The sequence below is a fragment of the Saccopteryx leptura genome, chromosome 3 (assembly GCF_036850995.1).
Source record: "Saccopteryx leptura isolate mSacLep1 chromosome 3, mSacLep1_pri_phased_curated, whole genome shotgun sequence".
Lineage (NCBI taxonomy): Eukaryota > Metazoa > Chordata > Mammalia > Chiroptera > Emballonuridae > Saccopteryx > Saccopteryx leptura.
In genome coordinates, this window is record NC_089505.1 from 8,180,538 (window position 1) to 8,205,470 (window position 24,933).

General features: G+C 45.4%; 1 protein-coding gene across 2 annotated transcripts; it reads left to right on the forward strand.

Annotated features, from left to right (window-relative positions):
• Positions 1-143: 143 nt before the first annotated feature.
• LOC136398676 (uncharacterized) lies at positions 144-24,722 on the forward strand. 2 transcript variants are annotated; one of them, XR_010750028.1, is made up of 12 exons: positions 144-210; positions 1,658-2,359; positions 7,496-7,572; positions 8,165-8,326; positions 9,681-9,753; positions 10,383-10,478; positions 11,588-11,713; positions 17,910-18,064; positions 22,388-22,512; positions 22,997-23,180; positions 23,569-23,738; positions 24,333-24,722. XR_010750028.1 is itself a non-coding variant. In XM_066372903.1 (8 exons), exons 2-8 carry the CDS (start codon positions 1,853-1,855, stop codon positions 11,596-11,598), a joined length of 1,050 nt encoding a protein of 349 aa, XP_066229000.1. In that variant the 5' UTR covers positions 144-210; positions 1,658-1,852; the 3' UTR covers positions 11,599-11,756. The 2 variants fall into 2 exon arrangements, 1 of the variants encoding a protein (XP_066229000.1); XM_066372903.1 differs by lacking the exons at positions 17,910-18,064; positions 22,388-22,512; positions 22,997-23,180; positions 23,569-23,738; positions 24,333-24,722 and adding an exon at positions 2,770-2,860 and having other exon boundaries at positions 8,165-8,359; positions 11,588-11,756.
• Positions 24,723-24,933: the final 211 nt, after the last annotated feature.

The window sequence follows — 24,933 nt, forward strand, 5'->3', positions numbered from 1 at the left end:
GATGCATCTCATCTCTCTCCCTTTCTGTGTGTCCGTATCTGTCCCTCTCTCTGTCTCTCTCTCTGTATGTGTCAAAAAAAAAAAAAAAAAAGAAGAAAAAAGAAAAGAAAAATGAACTTCTATGAGGTTGAAGGGCAGAAGTCTGGCCTGAAGGTTTGAGGAAGGACAACAGGGATCCCCAGAAGACAATCAACATTGTAGTGAATTCTGGTGAGGACCGAGTCCCTGGAGCAGGACTGATGGCGGGCAGGGGACATGCAGTGGCCAGGGGCCAGAGCCCCTGTGTGAGCAGGGTGGCATGGAGTGGGCTGCATCAGGTGTCTGTGCAGAGGCCCCCACTGGTAGCCATGGGCTGGGAGGTTAGTCCTTAGGCTCCTGGAACAGCCCAATGGGATGGCAAGACCATTTGATCTTGCCTTATTGTTCTGTGCCAGGGGAAACCAAGAGGACCACTGTCCACTTCCCAGAGTGACCATGGGAGTCTCAGGAAATGCAGGTGTCTTCCTGGAGAAACTGAGAGTTGAAATCATTATACAGGTTTCAAAGATCAGACAGTTCGAGACTATTTATTTGAACATCAGGAGAGGAAGGAGTTTCTGCCCCTGTAGGGAGGAGCATCTTGGGAACCTGAGTCTCAGGGAATTCCCTGGACATGACTCGTGGTTGTGTGTGGACCGGAGGGGTCATGGGTGTCTGAGCAGTAAGGTCCCAGCAAGGAGCAGGTCTGGGGAGAGCTTAGCTGGGGTCTGGGTGCTTTGTGAGGTGTTGGGCACCTCCAAAGATGAACTCTGACCCGAAGGCTAGTGTGGAGATACGGGCTTTGCAGCTGAAGTCCCACTCTGATTCTTAGAGCTCAGAGGTCGCCCAGCCTCTTGCTTAGAAAATCAGATGTTGTCATTAGGACACCGATTTGGATTGAGTGTCCTCAGTGACAGTTGCTTGGATGGTCTCCTCTCTCCTGATCTGCCCAATAGAGTCCCTGTGCCTGGTAGGGGCGGGGTGGGTGGGGAGCTGGCGAGGAGGGGTAGGGGCAGGGTGGGGAGAGGAGGGGTAGGGGCGGGGTGGGGAGAGGAGGGGCAGGGGCGGGGTGGGGAGAGGAGGGGCAGGGGCGGGGTGGGGAGAGGAGGGGCAGGGGCGGGGTGGGGAGAGGAGGGGTAGGGGCGGGGCGAGGAGGGGTAGGAGCAGGGTGGGTGGGGAGCTGCCTAGGAGGAGTAGGAGCCGGCTAGGAGGGGTAGGAGCCACCGAGGAGGGGTAGGAGCCGCCTAGGAGGGGGTAGGAGCCGCCTAGGAGGGGTAGGAGCCACCGAGGAGGGGTAGGAGCCGCCTAGGAGGGGTAGGAGCCGCCTAGGAGGGGGTAGGAGCCGCCTAGGAGGGGGTAGGAGCCGCCTAGGAGGGGGTAGGAGCCGCCGAGGAGGGGGTAGGAGCCGCCGAGGAGGGGTAGGAGCCGCCTAGGAGGGGTAGGAGCCGCCTAGGAGGGGGTAGGAGCTGCCTAGGAGGGGTAGGAGCCACCGAGGAGGGGGTAGGAGCCGCCTAGGAGGGGTAGGAGCTGCCTAGGAGGGGTAGGAGCCAGTGAGGAGGGGTAGGGGCGGGGTGGGTGGGGAGAGAGCCCGGAGTGTGTGGACTGGCAGCCACTCTACAGCTCGGCCGGTCTCTCGGAGGTGGCTGCAGACTGGGGTACGCCAGTCGCCCGGCAGCGGCCCTGACAGCGCCAGTCATGGGGAGCTAGAGGCCCGCACACCTTGGCACCGGTGGCTCCCAGACCCAGGAAGGAAAGAACCCAAGCACACAGACTCTTTTGGGCGGATCGGGAGAGAGGAGGCAGGCCAAGCAGCTGTCACTGAGGACACCACGGGATGCTCTGCCCTCAGCATTCAGACACGCTGGTACCGGCTCGGGGCGAGGGGATGCGCCCCCCCTCCCGCAGAGCTGCTGCGGGTCCCGGCACTGTGGGTCTCGAGCTCCGGCGGCCGCCCGTGCTGTGCCCGCACCGTGGGAGCGCGCCCTGCCGCACCTGGCTCCAGTCTCCCGGGGAAGTGCAGGAAACGCTCCCTAAACTCCACTTGGTACTTCTCGTCCGCTTCCTTCTCTTCTCCGCTCCCGCCAGGGACCTCGCAGCCACCGGCCGCCACCTCCTGCGTGTGGGGCCCGCCCGACTCTCTTTCACGCGCACGGACAGCACTGCTTGCTCCCATTCACACGGACTGGCTCTGCGCCGCGCCGAAGCCGGGCAGCCGAAACTTGGATTAACAGCCGCCGGGAGTGCTGGAGCCGCCCAGTGGTCTGCTGTGACCCGCTGCCCGGCCTCGCGTCCTGGGTTCCCTCCCGCACCGCGGCCGCTGCCGCCACCGCCAAGGAGAATGGTGAGCTGGGCGTCCGCCTCCCGCTGGGGAGGGGACCTAGCACAGGGCAGAAACCGCTAGATTTGGGGTGAAGTGACAAGGGAGGAAATCAACTAGGGAAGGACAGACCCGGGATGGCAGCCACAGTACTTTTTTGAGGCGCGGTACTGCTGGGGAATGCCTGGGGAAGACTTTTTTTATTTTTTTTTACAGAGAGAGTGTGTCAGAGAGAGGAACAGACAGGGACAGATAGACAGGAACGGAGAGAGATGAGAAGCATCAATCATTAGTTTTTCATTGTGTGGTGCAACACGTTAGTTTTCATTGATTGTGCATTGACCGGGGCCTTCAGCAGACTGAGTAACCCCCTGCTGGAGCCAGCGACCTTGGGTTCAAGTTGGTGAGCTTTTTTTTTTTTTTGCTCAAACCAGATGAGCCCGCCCTCAAGCTGGCAACCTCGGGGTCTCAAACCTGGATCTTCTGCATCCCAGTCCGATGCTCTATGCACTGCGCCACCGCCTGGTGAGGCATAAATAAATTTTTATTAATGTTAATGGGGTGATACCAATAAATCAGGGTACATATATTCAAAGAAAACATGTCCCGGTTATCTTGCCATTCAATTATGTTGTATATTCATCACCCAAAGTCAGGTTGTCCTCTGTCACCCTCTATCTAGTTTTCTTTGTGCACCTCCCCCTCCCTTTCCCCTCTCCCTCTCTCCCTCCTTTCCTCCCGCGCCCCCCAGCTCCCCCCCCCCCACCCCTGGTAACCACCACACTCTTGTCCATGTCTCTTAGTCAGGTTTTTATGTCCCACCAATGTATGGAATCATGTAGTTCTTGGTTTTTACTGATTTATTTATTCCCCTCCGTATAATGTTATCAAGATCCCACCATTTTGTTGTAAATGATCCGATGCCATCATTTCTTATGGCTGAGTAGTATTCCATAGTGTATATGTGCCACATTTTCTTTATCAGTCTTCTGTTGAAGAGCATTTTGGTTGTTTCCATGTCTTGGCCACTGAACAATGCTGCAATGAACATAGGGCTACATGTGTTTTTACGTATCAATGTTTCTGAGTTTTGGGGGTATATACCCAGTAGAGGGATTGCTGGGTCATAAGGTAGTTCTAATTTTAGTTTTTTGAGGAACCACCATACTTTCTTCCATTATGGTTGTACTACTTTACATTCCCACCAACCATGAATTGAGGGTTCCTTTTTCTCCACAGCCTCTCCAGCATTTGCTATTACCTGTCTTGTTGATAATAGCTAGTCTAACAGGTGTGAGGTGGTATCTCATTGCAGTTTTGATTTGCATTTCTCTAATAATTAATGAAGATGAGCCTCTTTTCATATATCTGTTGGCCATTTGTATTTCTTCCTGGAAGATGTGTCTGTTCATGTCCTATTCCCATTTTTTTTTATTGAATTTGTTTGTTCGTTTGTTGTTGAGTTGTATGAGTTCTTTGTATATTTTGGATATTAGGCCTTTATCTGAGCTGTTGTTTGAAAACATCATTTCCCATTTAGTTGGCTGTCTATTTTGTTGTCAGTTTCTTTTGAGACATTCCCTGGGGCTTGAGGTTAAACTAGTGCGAGATGGGCACGAGCGAGGTGATTCTTGGGGTGAATTTAGAGTCATCGGTGTCAGTGTGTGTCTTGCCCAGAGGTGGGTGCAGCACTCTGGGCTTTCTTTGAACTGTGCTCAGCAGAGTTTGGGGGCTCGCGCTGGGCCACTTCCCGGGGTGGCCTTGGAGACTGTCGCTTGCAGTGCCAGATGGCTTTGGGAGAGGTAGGGGTGTGCAAGGCCCGAGCACAAGGTGGGCAGAGGACAAGCAAGGATTAGTGAACTTGAAGGTGGGGTGTCTTCTCCTCCCCAGCCTGTCTCCACTCCTCTCAACCCCAATCCTTGCCTCCTGGTAGCTCCTGTTCACGCAACCCTCCCCCCCACACACACACACACACTCACTCACACACTCAGAAGTTGGATGCTGTTGGGCAGATAAAATGTATTATGCTCACTTTGTTAAAGATAACACGAGGAGGCCTTTGCCCAGGTGATATTAATGTGTGTTGGGGTCGGCTAAAGGCAGGCAGAGTCCTTGTAGCCTGGGGCTTGGTTTTGGGATTAAGCCTTTCCTACCCTTTTTGATGTGGGGTGGTACAATCCAATCATGCCTCAGAAAGTGACTTTGTATTAGAGACTTCCCTGTTTTGTATATTGCATTAAAGGTTTGGATTTCTACACTATAAAATAGGGACGGAGCGGGACCTTGCCCTCTTGGTTCCTGAGATGATCATTATAGGAGAGAGCAGAGCAGAGAGCAGAAGGAGGCCACGTGGAGTAGGCCAGGAAAAGCAGCCAAGATGGCAGAGTGCTGAGTGAGATGCCAGTTTGTGTCAAGTTTGTATCTGGGATAAGGAAGGAGATGGGGAACTGAGGAGAATAAGGCTGGTGAGCTAGAAACCTTTGATTTTAGGAAACTCGGATAAGTCAGTGGCTTTGTGAGCACTGAATGTGAGTGGGTTTTGGAGCCCAGTGTGTATTTTTACTTGCCCGCCGGGTGCAAGCTAGAATTAAAGACTATGGCCCATCAGTTTTTGGCTCCGCTGTTTCTTTACCGACTGTCCAAATCCAATGCGAACCTGCATGGGCCAGGCTGCTGTGATAGTGGCCCTGGCCCTGCCTGCTGGCTTTACAGGGGTTATAGCTCCTTTTTTCTTTTTCTTTTCATTTTTTAAATTTTATTTCAAAGTTGCTACCAGTGTATTGATGGACAATGGAGAGACATACTGTAGAGTGTTCTTTTGCCTAGTTGACAAAGCTGCTTTTGAATGCTGGTGGTTCTATTCCTTTGACACTACACACTTTTATAATATGTGTTAATGCTATATGACAAAATGCTCTGATTCCTAGTGCCAAAGGTCCAATTCAGTGTATATAACTGATCACACTCATCCATTTGTGCTTTTTTTTTTTATTGGTGCTTAAAGAGTTTATCCTTTGCAAGTCATCCACATTGTTCCTTAGGCATTTTATCTACTCAGATTGTTGAAGAGTGGTGGCTTGTTTAATGGTTTTTGTATTTGTGTGTAATGCACGTTTTAACATGATAAGCGCAATGCATTGTGTAGCTACAGTTTTCTGGAAAAGCCAATCTTTTAGGAATTGTTTCTCAGATCTTCAATAAATTTTTTCTTTAAATTTAAAAAAATAAAAAATAAAAAAAATAAAAGTCTTTTCTCAATTAAGAAAATATATAGAATATCATAAATAATGTAAAACAATGTATTCAAATACATGCCTAAAGCAGATTACCTGGGAGACTATGAGCATAGTATTCAGTGGAGTTTCACACAAGTACTAGGATCATGGTTTCTAGATTAAGCCAGACCTCATGCTTAGATTTTAATACTGGAAGTTGCTTCTCTTTGACATCTCTGTGAGAAGGTGTGGCTGACAAGGTGCTGATTATGCCTGCATCATTGTCCTTATTTTGCAGGCATACACAGATGTTTTTGAATGAATAATCTTCTTATTCACTGAATTTTCACTCATTCAAAAAGTATTTATTGAGCCAATGAGCACATAATATACAGAGCTGAGCTGGTTGTTATTTTTATTAATTTTAATGTGGTGACATTGATAAATCAGGTCAATATGTTCAGGGAAAACATTTCCAGATTATTTTGACATTTGATTACTTTGCATAACCCTCAGCCAAAGTCAAATTGTCTTCTGTCACCTGTCACCTTCTATCTGTTTTTCTTTGTGCTCCCCACCCCCTCTCCTTCTTCGCCCCCCCCTTACCATCACATTCTTGTCCATGTCTCTGAGTCTCATTTTTATGTCCCATCTATGTATGAATTTATATAGTTCTTTGTTTTTTCTGATATACTTATTTCACTCCGTATAATTTTATCAAGGTCCATCCATGTTATTGTAAATGATCCAATGTCATTTCTTATGGCTGAGTAGTATTCCATAGTATATATATACCAAAGCTTTTTAATCCACTCGTACATTGATGGACACTTAGGCTGTTTCCAGATCTTCGCTATTGTGAACAATGCTGCCATAAACATGGGGGTGCATTTCTCCTTTTAGAACAGTTCTATGGTTTTCTTAGGGTATATTCCTACAAGTGGGATAGCTGGGTCAAAAGGCAGTTCGATTTTCAATTTTTTGAGGTATCTCTGTACTGTTTTCCAGTGGCTGCACCAGTCTGCCTTCCCACCAGCAGTGCAGGAGGGTTCCCTTTTCCCCTCTTCCTGGCCAGCACTTATTCTGTGTTGTTTTGTTGATGAGCACCATTCTGACTGGTGTGAGGTGATATCTCATTGTGGTTTTAATTTGCATTTCTCTAATGATTAGTGATGTTGAGCATTTTTTCATTTGCCTATTGGCCATCTGTATGTCCTCTTTGGAGAAGTGTCTATTCATTTCTTTTGCCCATTTTTTGATTGGATTGTTTGTCTTTCTGGTGTTGAGATTTACAAGTTCTTTATAAATTTTGGTTATTAACCCCTTATCAGACGTATTGTCAAATATGTTCTCCCATTGTGTAGTTTGTTTTTTTATTCTGTTCTTAGTGTCTTTAGCTGTGCAAAAGCTTTTTAGTTTGATATAGTCCCATTTGTTTATCCTGTCTTTTATTTCACTTGCCTGTAGAGATAAATCAGCAAATATATTGCTGTGAGAGATGTTGGAGAGCTTACTGCCTATGTTTTCTTCTAAGATGCTTATGGTTTCACGGCTTACATTTAAGTGTTTTATCCATTTTGAGTTTATTTTTGTGAATGGTGTAAGTTGGTGGTCTAGTTTCATTTTTTTGCAGGTAGCTGTCCAATTTTCCCAACACCATTTATTAAAGAGGCTGTCTTTACTCCATTGTATGCCCTTAACCTCCTTTGTCAAGTATCAGTTGTCCATAGAGCTGTGGATTTATTTCTGGGTTCTATGTTCTGTTCCATTGATCTACTCCAGGCTGTAAAATCTGACCCACAGATTTGTTGTCTTAAGTTTCTATTTTCTTAGAGTAAGTGATCTTTATTTATGTGCAGATATAGCATTGACATGGTTAAAGCTATGCCATAAATATAGTTTACTTTTCCTCTAATTATTTTTATGTTGTACCTTTCTTATCAAGGAAAAATGTCCCAGAATTTTCACACTAGTTATGTTGAGACTCCTGGGAAGCTGGAGACACAGTATTGTAAACTAAAGGTAAGTTCTGACTAACTCTCCTGTGTTCTGTTCATGGAGAATCTGCTTCCCTCCATACACCTCTGCCCTAGCTAGGAAAGCTCTGAGTTTGGCCCTGTTTTGGTTTTCTGTTAATGAGATTGTATCATTTACTCTGCAGTTGTTCACATGTAGTATGATATTTTCTTAATGGATCAGAACCACTGCCCCAGGAAGTTTTAAGTAGAACCTGTCTGAGCTGTCATGCTTTACAAAGCAGTGGCTGTGTGTGCTCTGAGACACCATACTGAAAGTTTGAGGTTGATACGGAGGGGACTTCTGTGTTCTTCATTTCTATCACTCAGTGTTGCCCAGGGTAGGACAAGCCCAGGATCATTTTTTATCCAGGGAGCCCCACAAAGGGGCTCCAGCTTTTAGTTAAAATTGACAAGGGCTCTCTCTGGGAGTCCTGTACCAGACTTGTACCACATTTAAGTCAATGGAGAAGCACCCAGAGATGTAAAAAGGAAGACAAAATTCATTTCCTGAATCATTCTTTGCTTGGCAGTCAAATGTGCTATCTTCTGTAGATGAAAGGCTGATGGTTTCCCCTTGTAACCCTTGCTTTGTCTAGGGAACTTCTAGCTTCCGGATGAGGCACCTTCAGAGCCTGCATAAATTTGTTTCCAGAGCTACAGCTGAGTTGATTTGGTTGAATGAGAAGGAGGAGGAGGAACTAGCATATGATTGGAGTGACAACAATCCCAATATCTCGGCCAAGAAAAATTACTTCTCTGTGAGTCTAGCACAACATGCCTGTCATATTTCTGTAATAGCAGCAGAAGGAGACAGAGGGTCTAGTCTGCTGAGAGCATGGGTTTCTGGGTTTGCATTCTGCTAGGTAGAAATAAGGATACTGTTTAATGCATCTGCGCATGGGAGAAGTGGATGTGGAGAGAGAGAACTCGAACGCTAGAATGAGTTTGTTTAGAAAGACAGTGTCTTGGGTTCACAGAGCAGCAGCCTGCAAGTTGAGTCATTTCAGAAGCAACATGGCTTGTGGTTAAGCTTATAGTCTTTGAAGTGAGCTAGTTCTAATGTAACTTCTTATTCCTCTGCTTACTAGCTCTGTGACCTTGGCAAGTCATTGAATCTCTCTGGACCTCTATAAAATGGGATAATAGCACCACTTCAAAGTTTTGTGTAAAAGATTCAGTAAGATTTAATAAGCTAATAATCTTAGTATTGTTTAACTGAGGCCTCTCAGAAATGCTGAATTCTCTAATTCATTAAAAAACTTTTTGGTCTCAATCTCTTCATTTGTGAAATGGGAAGGAAAATTCAGCATTGGACTATGGGACAGTACTGAATTCTTTTCAGTGCAAGATGGACACAAGTTAATAGGGTTACTTTTTGGTGTTTTTACTATTTCTACATCTCGGAGGACTTTTAAATATTTTGTAAATCCTATGCAAATAGGAAACTTTTTAACTAACATTTACATTATATATTTTAATTCCATGAATTTAGAGTTTATTTTAAAATAATGGCTTTTCCTGAATAGAGAGTGGTACAGGATTCTTCTGAGGTAAAGGAGACGGAATAGATATGATAATTCCTAGAACAGTCTGTATGAGAACAGACTATATAGATATAAAGAAGGTGCTTGGAAAGCATCAAGGGAGAGGGATCAAATCTGATAGAAGAGCTGGCATCTAAAGCAGGTCTTGTAATGTTAATAGAATTCAGAGCCAGAAGAGGACACTACAGGCTGTGGGAAGAGTCTTAGCGAAGCCAGCCACTCAGGGCCTCGGGTCCACTGGTGTGTCAGGTCCTGTGTTAGGTGGGTGCAGGCATGAACTAGCCACTCTAGCCCAGTTTTGTCCTTTCTCTGCTTTCAGTGCTCGTCCTATGTTCCCTCACTTACTCAGATCTGGCGTGGGTCCCACATCCTTTGTGAATCATTCCTCAGTAATTCCAGTATTTTTGCTCCTTCTGAAATCCTTTGGCATGTATTGTTCATGCATCTCATTTTGGCTGTAACCCAGTGCTGTAGGCTTTTAAAAAGTAGGGCAGGGAACAGAGCCTTTTCTTCACTGATACTGTCCCTTTAGTAGTGCTTATTGCATACACCTTTATTCCACTTTCAGGAGTTGAGAATGGAACTGGAGGAGAAACAGGATGTGTTTCGGTCTCTACGAGATACAGCGGAGCTGCTATCACGTGAGAACCACCCAGCCCAGCAGACGGTGGAGGGATGGACTGGGGGGTGTGTGAGGGCCCAGTGCTCAGGCGCGGGTGTTATAAAAGTGTTCAAATCGGTGGCTTTGTTCTGCTGAAAGACCTGGAGGAATGATGGGAACATTTGTCTTGGGTCTTCTCCCTTTTCATCTGAGCCCTCAAAAGACTGCAGTTTAGATGGTCTAAGAAGAATACTATGGAAAACAAGAAGGGATATTGACTCCTAACTTCACAGGGAAAATGCCTTGGACCATATTTTTTCAAGTAACTGCCCAGACAGATCCTCTTGTTGATGTGGTAGCATTGCCCAGAGAGGGAAGATGGTAGAGGAACTCAGGAGGGGTTTGTTTATGCCTGAGTTTTGCTGGCTAGATCCTTTAGTTGCAACTTAGTGTGGAGAGGCCTTTTCTGTGTAACCCCTTCTTACAAGACCATGTTAGATAAAAGACAAGCCTCTTGCTTATGGGAAGCACTGAGCAGTGCCAGTCAAGTACCTCCATGTATCTTCTGTAGGCCTCCCTATCCTTAGGAGATTGTCCTTGGAGGAGAGCGTTGTGCGTGTATTGGGTGTGTTGATTTCATGCTGCTCTGCCTGTGCTTGGTGGTTGCAGGCTTACAGCGCCGCTGCCCAGTCCCAGTTGCAGTGGATGAAGCAGCTGTGCTTGTGTGTCGAGCAGCACGTGAAGGAGAACACTGCTTACTTTCAGGTACGTGGGCTGTGTGTTTGTCTGCGTGCGTGCCTTTGTGTAAGTATGTGTGTATCAGAGACTGAGGAGAATATTTTCATTCTCGTAAGAGATTGTGTGTACGCATGCATATACATGGGGAAGGCAAAGTTAATCTCACCTGTGTCAGTTAGCTTCTATTGTATAAACCAGCACCCTAAAACTAAGTTGCTTAAAACAGCAATCATTTAGGTAGTTAATGATTCTATGGTTTGACACTTAGGGCTCTGCTCAGCTGCGTGGTCTTCTCATCTTACCTGGCTGAATCATGACTGCAGGCAGCTGGCAGGCAGGCTGGGGTTGGTGGGTCCCTAACAGCATCACTCCATGTCTGATGTCATCTGAGGTGAGGAGCTACAGGTCTGTATACAAGTCTGTAGCTCCCAGCAGGTTATTCTGGACTACTCCACGTGGTGCCTCTGTCCACAAACAGCCAGAGAGAGGGAGCCCCAGCGCACCAGCGCCTGTCTGCTGCCTTGCTTAGTAACAGGCCAGTGGCCAAAGGAAGTCATGTGGCCATGCCCAGCTTCCAGGGGAGGAGAAATAGACTCCATCTCTTGATGGCAAGACCTATAGAATAACAGGGCCATTTTTTTTTTCTATAGTCTCTCACAGAATGAAGGATATGCTACTTGTTTTCAAATGAGGGTAGGCAGAGACAATAAATTATTATCTGATTGGTTTTGCCCTAAGTTAAATATTCTTCCTGATGATTTTGTAATTATACCAACAAATTAAAACATTTGATAATTCAACCTCTAGGCTTTTGTGAACTATACCTCACAGCCCAGTGCTGTCACTAGTGAGAAGTCAAGAGGAATGAGCAGAGCTTTCTGGGGGGGGGGGGGGGGGGTGAAGCCGGCTGACTTTTCCACAGTGCTCAGCAGGCTTTGTGCTAGTCACCAGTAATAGTTCTAGGCCACGGCATCATAAAAGTTCCCGTTTATACTTCCATGGCCTTTGTAATGAACCTCACTGAGCCGGGAGAGTGTCATCGGCTCTGCTCGGCTCTGCGCAGTAGGCTGTCTCAGTTAAGGTCTTGGTGTTGCGTTGTAGTGAGCACAAGGCAGCCCTCCCTTCTGTCCCCACAGTTCTTCAGTGATGCACGAGAGCTGGAGTCTTTCTTGAGGAACCTCCAAGACTCCATCAAGCAGAAATACTTCTGTGACCATAACACCAGCTTATCCCGCCTCGAGGACCTGCTCCAGGACTCCGTGGTGGGTGTTGCATCAGTGGGACGATTACAGAAAGGAGCTCTGAGAAACAGGGTAAACCTGTCAGCTGCTGCTGTTTATATCCTTGAAAGCTCCAGGCAGTGGGTCATTGTTTTTATGTTTGGCTTACATTCAAATAGAGTTTAATCGGTTTGCTCCCTTTCCTTTTTTCCTTTCTTTCTTTAAAGACATTGCTATTAAGATTCCTTTGGGTACATTATTGAAGTAAAGGCCTAGTCATCTCCCCAGAGCCTCTTAGCGCTCATAATACTTTCTGTGCCCTGTTCCTGTCTGTTTCAGTTCTGTAGATTGGAGCCAGAGATGAGGTGTAGAGCAACAAAAGTAGGGTTGAAGGGGATTAACTGACATCAGATTCTTTTTCACTCAGAAAACCCCTATGAAACTAGACTTGAGCCAAATTTCTCTTCCTTGGCAATTTTCTTTAGGTAATGATGAGGTACTAGAAAATTGAATTTAATTAAGGACATTAAAATCTTACTTAGAGGTAATGCTATATTTCCCAGTTTATTTACGTAGCAATATTTACTTTAAAAAAAATATAGTATTGCATTTAGTATTTAACCCAAATCAATTTTACCTTCATTTCCTCCAATGAACTGTCCCTTCAGGAGTGCTGTAATGAAATCAGCAGGACCACTTCCATTTATTGAATGTCTATTACGTAGAGTTGGCAAGACAAGGCTCAAGGTACATCTCTCAGTAAGAATGAAATATGTTTGTAATAGAGAAATTACTTTTCCTGTATGAGAAGCCAGGGGACCCTCACACTTCAATAGAAGATTATAAATAAGAAAAGCAGAATAACTCAAAACAATGCCATTTGTTTTGTGGGTAAGACTTGGGCACTAATGAATGTTGGTTGGTGGGTTTTTTATGTATGTATCACCTGGGCAGATAATCTGTTAATTTGGAATGAAGGGTAAAAACCTGACTTTTCAGATGTTGTCTCTACAGTGTCTCTTTCGGAGGTACTTCAGGTGTGAAGGAGGATTATAATAATCCTTGGCTGTTGTCTCCTCCCTCCCACAGAGTACCTTCCTGTCGTAGGGTAACTCCTCTGCAGTTGTCATATCTTCTCTTCTCGAGGGTCGCTGCTCTGTTCCCTCCTCTCCAGGTCAGGGGCATCGGGTTGGCGGCATCCTCGGGGCATGGAGTTACCTGGGTCTGCTCCTCAGCCTGTCCTCAGCTTTCCGTCAGGTTCCGGAGCATCTGTCCTGGCTTCTGGTTCTTTTCAGAACTTTTACCACGCCGAGCACTTGGTATCTAGAGTTTGAGATGTTTGGCTCTGGGTTAGACAGAAACTGACATCTTTATTGCAAGGCAAATGACATGGGTGGGTGAGCTTGCAAGTATGGAACAGTGAGGCTGTCTCCCTGATAGATTCCATTCCTCTTTCTTAACTAATAAGTTCAAGTTGTATTTCTTCCTATCATGCTCCCCGGGACAGGCAGAGGTAGTTTAATTAAGCATTTCTTTTTTTAACTTGCATATTCTTAATTCCTTAATGACATTTCATAACATTATTAACTCTTTACTCTCATTACATCTATTTCCATCCTAAGAAAGCCCTCTTCTGGGGAGTTTTTGTACCTTGGAACGGGCTGAAAACATTGTGGTTAATCTTTTACGTTAATGGAATTGGCAGTAGATCGCTACCAATTTTGTTGACAAGAGGTTCATTAGTTTTTAAGATAATTGGGTTTGCAGAGAAAAACATTTGTGGTGGATATAACTTAAAATTTTTAAAGAACTTAACTGTAGTTTCTCCTAAGCAGAAGGCAAGAACTGGCTTTTCCCATTGAGAAGTTGAATAACAACAACAATAACAACATGGTTGTTGTTATTTTTAATTTGTGTGTTCTTTGAACTTTATTTGGGGAAATCCTTTGCTAGCTTTATAGTTGTATTTGGCAGCTAGAAGGTCTTTTTCTTTTATTTTTATCTTTTGTCTGCAGCTTTTATGGTTCCTTGAAAGGGCACAGGAAAAAAACTGCAAAATTTGAGTCCAAATGCACTTGGTGGAAGACAGAAACGGTATCTCCTTCTTCCTCTACGCCGGTGTTTCTAAGATGGCTCCACCAACAATTCTTGAACTGAGAAATGACATTCTCTAAGGGAGTGGAGTATTCAGTTTTTGTTAGTCACTCTGAGTAGCAACATTAATGTCCTTTTTATTTTCTTCTCATTTTGTAGGATGAAAAGGAGCAGCTTATACAGTCCAGGAGTTCTGTTGCCAGTCTTGTTGGGAGATCAAAAACAATTGTTCCGGCCCTGGCCGGTTGTCTCTCGGTAGAGTGTCGGCCTGGCATGCAGGAGTCCGGGTTCGATTCCCGAATTCCATTCCCAGCCAGGGCACACAGGAGAAGCACCCATCTGCTTCTCCACCCCTACCCCTCTTCTTCCTCTCTGTCTCTCTCTTCCCCTCCCGCAGCGAGGCTCCATTGAAGCAAAGATGGCCCGGGCGCTGGGGATGGCTCTGTGGCCTCTGCCTCAGGCGCTAGAATGGCTCTGGATGCAACAGCGACGCCCCAGAGGGGCTAGCATCGCCCCCTGGTGGGTATGCTGGGTGGATCCCGGTTGCACGCATGCGGGAGTCTGTCTGACTGCCTCCCCGTTTCCAGCTTCAGAAAAATGGAAAACAAAAACAAAAACAAAAAAAACAAGAATTGTTCCGTTAAAGCCATGAAGTCCTGACCATGTGCTGAAGAGCGCCATTTCTGTGCACGCCATCTGTGACTACCGGCAGATCGAGGTAAGGAGAGGGAACGGGTATTCTGGCTCTAGAGGGAAGTGAGGGACAAGGGAAGCTTCCTCATAGAGTTATGACAGTAAGGAAAAATCAAATGATAAAGAGTGGGATTTTTTGTCTGTTTTTTAAATTTTTATTTATTTTTTAAACAGAGACAAAGTCAGAGAGAGAAATAGACAAGGACAAACTGGAACGGAGAGATGAGAAGCATCAATCCTCAGTTTTCTATTGCGCTTTGCGACACACCCTAGTTGTTCATCGATTGCTTTCTCATATGTGCCCTGACTGCGGGCCTTCAGCAGACCGAGAAACCCCTTGCTTGAGGCAGCGACCTTGCATCCAAACTGGTCTGGTGAGCTTTTGCTCAAACCAGATGAGTTTGCACTCAAGGTGGCAACCTCGGGGTCTCAAACCCGGGTCATTCCACATCCCAGTCCGATGCTCTATCCACTGCACCACCGTCTGGTCAGGCAAGAGACTTTTTAAAATTTAGAATTTTTTTTTTTTTTTTTGCATTTTTCAAAAGCTGGAAACGAGGAGGCAGTCAGACAGACTCCCGCATGCGCCCGACCGGGATCCACCTGGCATGACCACCAGGGGTGATGCTCTGCCCCTCTGGGGCGTAGCTGTGCTACATCCAGAGCCATTCTAGCACCTGAGGCAGAGGCCACAGTGCCATTCCCAGCGCCCGGGCCATCTTTGCTCCAATGGAGCCTTGGCTGCTGGAGGGGAAGAGAGAGACAGAGAGGAAGGAGAGGGGGAAGGGTGGAGAAGCAGATGGGCGCTTCTCCTGTGTGCCCTGGCCAGGAATTAAACCCAGGACTCCCACACGCCAGGCTGACGCTCCACCATTGAGCCAACTGGCCAGAGCCAAAATTTAGAATTCTTTTTTTTTTTTTTTTTTTTTTTTCCCTGAAGCTGGAAACGGGGAGAGACAGTCAGACAGACTCCCGCATGCGCCCGACCGGGATCCACCCGGCACAGCCACCAGGGGCGACGTTCTGCCCACCAGGGGGCGATGCTCTGCCCCTCCAGGGCGTCGCTCTGTTGCGACCAGAGCCACTCTAACTGTAGCGCCTGGGGCAGAGGCCAAGGAGCCATCCCCAGCGCCCGGGCCATCTTTGCTCCAATGGAGCCTTGGCTGCGGGAGGGGAAGAGAGAGACAGAGAGGAAGGAGGGGGTGGGGGTGGAGAAGCAAATGGGCGCTTCTCCTATGTGCCCTGGCTGGGAATCGAACCCGGTTCCCCCACACGCCAGGCCAACGCTCTACCGCTGAGCCAACTGGCCAGGGCCAAAATTTAGAAATTTTTAAACTTTTTTATTTATTGACCTTAGAGGAGAGAGAAAGAAAGGGGGTGAGGGGAGGAGCAGGATGCGTCAACTCATAGTAGTTGCTTCTCATACGTGCCTTGACCAGACAGCCCAGGGTTTCGAATTGGTGACCTCAACATTCCAGGTCAATGCTCTGTCCACTGTGCTACTACAGGTCAGGCTAACGTTTAGAATTTAGACATGCTGAAATCTCTTCTGTCATTTTCTTTTAAAAGCTTCAACTCTATAATAATAATTTGCTCCCGACCTATGTGATTGGCTACATCATCTACCCAGCTGCCTAAGTGGTGACAGAAATGGTACTTGGTAGCACCTGGGAGATACCTTTGACCTCTCTCTCGTCCCCTATGGCTTTTAGGACTGCCAAGTCAGTACTGACTTATAAATAAATAAATATTCTTTAGCTGTTCCTTTTTCTATCCCAAGTTTCTCTCACTTGGATCATTGGTATCAGCTTCCTCACCCAATGCGTTCTTTTTCTTCTCCTTTTTTTTCCAAGTGAGAGAAGGGAAGATAGAAAGACAGAGTCCCACATGTGTCCTGACGGGGATCCACCCAGCAACTCCTGTCTGGGGCCGATGCTCTGCCCATCTGGGACAATGGCTTGCAACCAAACTAGTTTTAGCACCTTAGGTGGAAGCTCCCCAGAGCCATCCTCAGCACCCAGGGCAATGTCCTCAAACCAGCCGAACCATGGCTGCAAGAGGAGGAGAGAGAGAGAGAGAAAAGAGGGAGGGGTGGAGAAGCAGATGGTCACTTCTCCTCTGTGCACTAACCAGGAATTGAACTGGGACATCCACATACTGGGCCGACCATCTACCACTGAGCCACCAACCAGGGCTCTAATGCATTCTTTTTTTTTTTTTTTGTACTTTTCTGAAGCTGGAAACGGGAAGGCAGTCAGACAGACTCCCGCATGCGCCTGACTGGGATCCACTGGCATGCCCACCAGGGGGCGATGCTCTCCCTATCTGGGGCGTCGCTCTGTCGCGACCAGAGCCACTGTCGTGCCTGGGGCAGAGGCCAAGGAGCCATCCCCAGTGCCCGGGCCATCTTTTGCTCCAATGGAGCTTCGGCTGCGGGAGGGGAAGAGAGAGACAGAGAGGAAGGAGAGGGGGAGGGGTGGAGAAGCAGATGGGCACCTCTCCTGTGTGCCCTGGCTGGGAATCGAACCCGGGACTTCCGCACGCCAGGCCAACGCTCTACCACTGAGCCAACCGGCCAGGGTTCTAATGCATTCTTTATCCAACCACCAGCATGATCATTTACAAAGAATTGTCACTCCCCTGCTTAAGTCCTACAGCAATTCCCCTTTCTATTTAGAAAGTCTAAATTCCTTAGTATGGCTTCAGATGTCTGAATAATTTTTTTTTACCTCTCTGGCCAAGATCATGTCTCTTCCGTGCATTCTCAGTAAATTTTATTATTCACACAGTATTGTAACTGTATACCCCTTGAGAATATGTGGAATATAGACCATGTTTGTCAGATTTCCATTTTACCATTTTTATCTCTAGTGGCCTAGCACACTTTCAGGTACATGGCTGGCTTGATAAATATTGGTTATACAAAAGAATGTATGAACTTCTCCTGCACTTTTCTGTCTCAATATTTGTCTATAAAATAGTGATAACACTAGGTTACTTATCTCCCAAGAGAAAGTCCTGATAATTCCAAATACTTAACTGTTTTCAGGGATTTGGGTGGGATGACAGGAAGGGAGGAGGAGAAAGTATCACAAAAGCAAAGTTGTGAGTATTCATTATGTCTATTTCATTTTTATTCTACTGGTTGATTATGTGAGAGATTGCTCTTGGAGGTCGTAACAGTCTCCTTCTACCCTTCATTTACCGCGTTATTTGACATGTACCAGGCGTTTCATAAACACTCGCTTTCTGGATTTGACATCTGCACCCTTTCCTGTGTTTTGTATTTTTACATGTTATCTTTTTGTCTGAATCAGGAACTCTCCCTAAGTGATGGCAGATCTCCAAAATGATTTTTTCTTACAGATTTCATAGCCTTGAGGTCAGGCCTCAGGTAATAATGGGTTGTTGATTTATCCATTAGCAATTATTTGTAAATTTGTCTCTTCAGAGCACTATATGCAAGAATGACGAATGTGTATTGGAAGATAATTCACAGAGGACCAAGTGGAAAGTGACCAGCCCCACAGAGAATGAGGCAATGGTGCCATCTGTTTGCTTCCTCATCACTCCACCCAATAAGGATGCCATTGAGATGGCCAGCAGGTGACTTTGCTCAGCTGTCCCTGTGTGCTTCTACCTGTGCTGTTTGTCCTGGGAGCACAGATATAGGGACAGTCTGCGTTTATGATCTTGAACAGAGGGACCCAATTTTAGTTTCTTTTGGGAAAGACTTTCTATTAGAATTTCAAGTCTTACACTCCCAGCCACAAGTAGAGTTTCAGTAAATGCTTATGTTCAGTTGAGATGTTTTCTTTTTAGTTGTTTTTTTTTTTTAATACATGAGAAAAGGGGGAGGCAGAGACATACTCCTGTATGTACCCCAACTGGGATCCACCGCAGCAAACCCACTAGGAGGTGATGCTCTGCCCATCTGGGGCCATTGCTCTGTTTCTCCAGCTGAGCTTTTCTTAGTACCTAGGGAGGAAGCCATGGAGCTATCCTTACTTAGTGCCTGGGACCACCTTGCTTTAACTGAACCATGGCTGCTGGAGGCGAAGATAAGAGAGAAAGAGAGAAGCGAGAGGGAGGTGAGTGGAGAGGCAGGTGGTCACTACTTCTATGTACCTTGACCTGGGATTGAACCTGGTACATCTACATGCTGGGCTGACACTCTACTACTGAGCCAACCAGCCATGGCTGAGATATATTTAGTAATAATTCTTTTTTTTCTGAAGCTGGAAACGGGGAGAGACAGACAGACTCCCGCATGCGCCCGACCGGGATCCACCCGGCACGCCCACCAGGGGCGATGCTCTGCCGCAACCAGAGCCACTCTAGCGCCTGGGGCAGAGGCCAAGGAGCCATCCCCAGCACCCGGGCCATCTTTGTTTGCTCCAGTGGAGCCTTGGCTGCAGGAGGGGAAGAGAGAGACAGAGAGGAAGGAGGGGGGCGGGGTTGAGAAGCAAATGGGCGCTTCTCCTATGTGCCCTGGCCGGGAATCAAACCCGGGTCCCCCAAATGCTAGGCCGACGCTCTACCGCTGAGCCAACTGGCCCGGCGCAATTTTTTTTTAAAAGAATTCTTGGTTATAAATAGCTTATTCTCAGATTGATATTTTATATTATCTTTTTTTTTTTGTGTATTTTTCTGAAGCTGGGAACGGGAGAGACAGACAAGACTCCCGCATGCGCACAACCGGGATCCACCCAGCACGTCCACTAGAGGGCAGTGCTCTGCCCCTGGGGGGGGGGTGGCTCTGTTGCAACCAGAGCCACTCTAGCGCCTGGGGCAAAGGCCAAGGAGCCATCCCCAGTGCCCAGGCCATCTTTGCTCCAATGGAGTCTCGCTGCGGAAGGGGAAGAGAGAGACAGAGAGGAAGGAGAGGGGGAGGGGTTGAGAAGCAGATGGGCGCTTCTCCTGTGTGCCCTGGCTGGGAATCGAACCCAGGACTTCTGCATGCCAGGCCGATGCTCTACCACTGAGCCAACCGGCCATGGCTTCTCAGAATGATATTTTAATGATAGCTATTTTTTTTTCTATAATTTATATTTTATTAGAGTAATATGTACATATTTTTGACGGTTGAATTATACCAAAGAGTTTATAATAAGACCTACCAACCACCCTCCCCATTCCCAGAGTTCTGCCTTCCAGAGTCAACTATTTTTAACTCTTTGAAGCAGATTTTTCTGGTTTTAATTCCAAATTTCTTAATCATGTGATTTTTTTTTTCTATTTTCTGATTTTTTTCAACTTTGTTGACTTCCTCCTCTTGGAAATTAACATTTAGCTTGCTACACATACACCTGCATACACTTCTTTTTCCATCTTCCAAATGTAGTTATGTCACAAGTTTTGTTTAAATCGATACTTTTGTGTTACCACATTAAGTGGTTTATGGCTGAGCCACAGGTTGATGACTGTGGGGGATTGCTGTGAGGTGTCTTCTCCTTGGGCCTTTCTGCTCTGAGCTCATCCACAGCCACTCTCCTTGCTTGTGCTTGGCTCTGGGACTCTCACCTTTTTCCTGTTTCTCAGGAACCCCAAGCATACCCTTGCCTCAGGCCCTTCTCTTTTCTGTGAATATTGATGGGATTTACTCCCCTACTCACTGCCTGTCACTTTCTGTCTCCTTTATTCATCTTTCTTTTTCTCCATGAAACTTAACACAGACTAGCAGATAATATATTTGTTTATTGCTTCTCCCCTCCTCTTAGAAGTTCCAAAAGAATAGAGGTTTTTGTTTTTTTTCTGTTTTGTTTACTTTGTAGCTTTAGCAGCTAGAACTAGTGCTGGAACATAGTAGATGCTCAGAGGTGTTGTTGAAGGAAAGAGTGAATGAGTAGGTGACTGAAAATATGTATAAGTAGATTACTTCATTTACTTTCTTGTATGGCTTCATGTTTCCTTGAAAGTGATAATTGTTTTGCTTTTAAGTTTTATTAGTTGTCTATTTGCATATTACAGATATAAGGCCAGTGGCCTTGGCCACGCAGCTTCACATTGGATTTGGGCAGACTTAGGTAAAGGAACTGTGGAGCCAAAAAATGATAGGCCATTCTGTTTATTAGAGTCTTGCAACAGCTGATGAGCAAGCCAAAAACAGGCCAGGGTGGGGGGAACCCCTTCCTTGGCAAACTGTAGCAAACAGTGGCCCTTCCCAAGCTGGCAGGCAATCCGCAATTTGCGATCTGCTGCCCTGAGGGCGAGCGCCCGCAGCCTTACCTAGACTAGACCCACATGGCGCTGCCCTGTACTCATGCACCAATCATGCCAAGTACAAGCAAGCAAGCATACACACTTACCACACACTTTTTTGCCCAAAAATGACTTTATTTTCAAACTCTCCTACATTTCTCTAAAAGACATCACAATATGGCCAATCACCGTTGATAATTTTCATTTTTATATTCTCTTGGAAACATCTCTTCTGGGTCGTCCTGTCTTCCTTTCCAGTCTGAATCTGCGGTGGGAGCCTGCTTCAGTATGCCTCCCTGGCTTGTACTTCATCTTCATCCCGAAGATCTTCTCTACCTCTCTTCTGGGCTGGGCCCTCTGGTTCCTAGAAACCAACTCTTATTTGTTGGTGTCTTTCCTGGATTGGGAGAGTCCACTTTCTAGAAACCTCCTGAGAAAAAGTCCATGGGAAGTAAATTTTTTGAGACCTCTCATGTCTGAAACTGTCTTTCTTCTCTCTTCATAAGGAATTGTCCAGTTATGAATTTATATAACATGAAGGCACTGTTCCACTGTTGTTTAGCTTCCAGGGTTTGGTGTTGAGAAGTACAGTTCTATTCTCATTCTTTATCTTTTTTTTAAGTTTACTTACCTATCAAATTCTCCCTTTGTAGTAGTGAGCAGTCCTATGGTTTGACCGATGTACAGAATTGTATATCCTCTCATACAGTCACAGTACAGATCAGTTTGATACTTTAACTTCCTGAATGAAATCTGTATCTCTCTGATGCTTTTGAAATCCTAGCTTGTCTTTAATTTTTGGAGGGAATGCTTTGTTTTCAGGGGAAGCTTTATGCTAATTCTGAACACAGACTGAAAACACACATCTTTGAGATCTGGGGAAAATTTTCTTGGACTATTTCTTGAATTGTTTCATTCCCTATGTTCTGTTCTTGCCTTAAGAACTCTCATTTGTCAGATATTGGATCTCCTATACTGATTCTCTAATTTTCTTTCTGTTTTATATTTTTCTGTGTTTTTGTTCTTTGAGATTTTCTGAACTTTTATTTCAACTTTGCTGATATTTTAGTGGGGTTTTTGGAAAAGGGGAAGATAAATTAATGAGTTTAATGTCTTTTATTTAACTGTCAATCTTGGCTTGTAGTTTTTCATCCTACTTTGGTATCTCACATTTCTAAACTTGAAGAAATCTGTGGTAATTTGATATTTGTTGCTTGTGTCTGAATATCTGTGAGTTTAAGTCTTCCAGAAGTTGAGACTGAATTAGGGAATGGGATGCTTACAAAAAAAGTCTTCTTCTCAAGCAGTTTCCTTCAATCTGCCAGATGAACTTTTAAATAGCTAATAGCAATCATTTTTGAAATGTTGAGGTTGACCTTTTCAACAATTCCAAATGAGGTTCTTTTATCTCTGATTTTCTCCGTAATTGTTTTCCCTGGGTATTTCCTCTGACTTCTCATAATTATATTACATGCAAGTAACATTTATGAGATTGCTAAATGTGTGCTGATATAAAATACATGATAGCATAGCAAATCCAAATTGTTTGAGGATATCTATTAACTTAGTTCTAAAGATTCCTGGGTTTTTAGTGTCTGACTTACTCATTTTCCCAGCTCAGCATATACACTCAGTTCTGCTAAAGTAATCACATTTATTCCTTAGAGGGTCCCTAATGTGAAGCTGAAGTCTTACAAAAGCTATGCCCTGGCTCTGTGTTGTTCCTAGAGTGGAGTAGTCTTATCAGAAGGTCATGTCCTTTGGCATCAGCTACATGTTAACACCAAAAGCCTTATCTCCTGGAACTACCTGAGGAAGGACCTTGACCTTGTAAAGACCTGGAACCGGAAAAGGTAATTATGAAAGAAAGCATGAGCCCAGGCTCATATCCTATTGGCAAGTTTTTTTCCCTACTCACCCAATCAGAAAACAAAACGGTCAGGGAGACTGGTTCAATGTTAAGGGCCTGTGGCTTTTAACAGGTTCAATGTTAAGGAAATTTCTGATGAAAATATATAACCTATTTGGTCCTCTTGGCAGAGAGAGAAGGGTGCAGGCTTATCACTGCAGGATAAAAATCTCTTCTGCATAAGTGTATGTCGCAGGGGTCTATGGTAAATTAACCGTTATTAAGGGTTATGTCTAAGGGGGCACAGAGGGTGCTTCTGGGTGCTAGTGATGTTCTGTTTCTTTCGGACAAGTTCAATTTGTGAAAAATCAGCATGTTTACAGTTATGGTTTGTACATAATTTTGTGTCTGTTAAATGTCAATAAAAAGGAGAAAGAAAGTATTATGTTCCCATTCTATTGAAATTTCTTGTGGCTTTTCCTGCCTAGCTTGGGTCATCACCCCCAGGGGACTGACACCAAGAGATGAAGACCCTGCAGGCCCACGACGAGGACTTCCTTCAGGACAGCCGGGACTCAGTGCTCCTCTCAGTGGCGGACCGTCTGCGTTTGGAAGAGGAAGTGGAGGCTTGTAAAACCCACTTCCAGCACCTGTTGTAATCCATGGAGAACGGTGTGTGCCTGGGAAGAGGAGGGTCCTGGTGGAATGAGCCCTCATGTAAACTAGAAAGTGCTGTCACCACTCAAACTAAAACCTTGAAAGAGAAAAACTTGTAGAGATGAATTCAGATCAGGGAAGAAGAGGCCATATTTTAGTTTATGTTGCTAATCAGTCCTTTACCTTGTCTTGTGTAAATAAAGTGGATCCTTAAGGATCATTATATAATGCAGGGAATTTAGGCCCAGGCATAAGGTTGCCCATGTAAGGCCTTGCTTTCATTGGTGGACTGTCGGTTCTGCCGGAACCATTGGTTCCCTGTGTCTGAGGGTGGAGCTGCTTGCCCAGGTTTGCTGATCTCTAGTGTGGTGCTTGATGGTCTTCTGTGCTTGTGCATTCACAGAGGACAAAGAGGAAACAGTGGTCAAGATGTACATTCCAGAGCTGAATAATATCCGGCTGCGCCTGGAGGAGTGTGAGCAGAGGCTAGTCAAACGAATTCAGACTCCAGCCAGCTCTAGGATCGACAAGGATGCCCGGCAGGACAGTGCATTAAGGATCGCAGAGCAAGAGGTAAACACTAAGAGCAAGCGAGTGTTGGTTGCACAGTGAATGCTTTCAGAATGAATTGGGTGGCAAGAGAATATGTCCAAAAAAATAAAGCAATAGACTCATGCTTCCCTGCAGCCTGCGCCTTTTACCTGTGGAAAAGCCTGATTTCAGCTCTGTGATTGCCAAAAATTGATTAGTTCCATCCACAGTTGGGAAAGCAAACAGACTGGTAAATTGCTCTAAGCACTGCATTTGGGTTATGTATTTGAATACTGCTTAGTAAAGATGCTCCTATCTGGTCTCTTACATGTAAGTGTTCCTTTGTATTACATAGTTTCTGCCAGTCATTTGACTCAAAAAATTTTAAGGAAAGAATCAGATTCTACTGTGGATTCTAATGCACTTTCTCTGTGACTTGGAGCAAATTAACTCTAATCTTTAGTTTCCTTTCTTAGAAAATGGAGATAATATGTGAGTCACAGAGTTATTTTGAAAAAATTAAGTAATATAATAAGCTTTCTGGAAGGGTAACATGCTATGAAAATTTGAGTAGTATTCTTGAAGTAAAAGCAGCAAATACTAGTTGCTTTCTTTTTTTTTTTTCTTTTTTTACAGAGGCAGAGATAGACAGGGACAGACAGACAGGAACGAAGAGAGATGAGAAGCATCAATCATCAGTTTCTCGTTGCGCATTGCGACTTCTTAGTTGTTCATTGATTGCTTTCTCACATGTGCCTTGACTGTGGGCCTTCAGCAGACCGAGTAACCCCCTGCTGGAGCCAGTGACCTTGGGTCCAAGCTGGTGAGCTCTTTGCTCAAGCCAGATGAGCCCGCGCTCAATCTGGCGACCTCGGGGTCTCGAACCTGGGTCCTTCCGCATCCCAGTCCGACGCTCTATCCACTGCGCCACCACCTGGTCAGGCACTAGTTGCTTTCTTAAGTGCTCGGAGGCATGCATAGAAAAGTAAGGCAAAATTCTTGTTTTTCACTTATAGTGTAGTTTAAAAAGAATAAAAGGTTGAAATCACAATTAGAGACTTCAGTCTAAGAGAGATTATAAAATAGTACCTAGTGTACTTCCAGATTTCCAAGCGAATATTACTCTAGGAATTTCTAGAGGGTTTTAGAACATTTTCATTTGGCATGGTAGAGAGAGTTCCAAAGAATATTCGACTTGGTGCTTGCTCCACAGTCCATACACTAAGAGTGGAATAAT

Bases quoted from the DNA above. Each gene is read 5' to 3' on its own strand.
- LOC136398676 (XM_066372903.1), top strand. From the start codon at position 1,853: ATGCTCTGCCCTCAGCATTCAGACACGCTGGTACCGGCTCGGGGCGAG. The intron at 2,360-2,769 runs GTGAGCTGGGCG...TGCTCAAACCAG, and splicing joins CGCCACCGCCAAGGAGAATG to ATGAGCCCGCCCTCAAGCTG. The intron at 9,754-10,382 runs GTGAGAACCACC...TGGTGGTTGCAG, and splicing joins TACAGCGGAGCTGCTATCAC to GCTTACAGCGCCGCTGCCCA.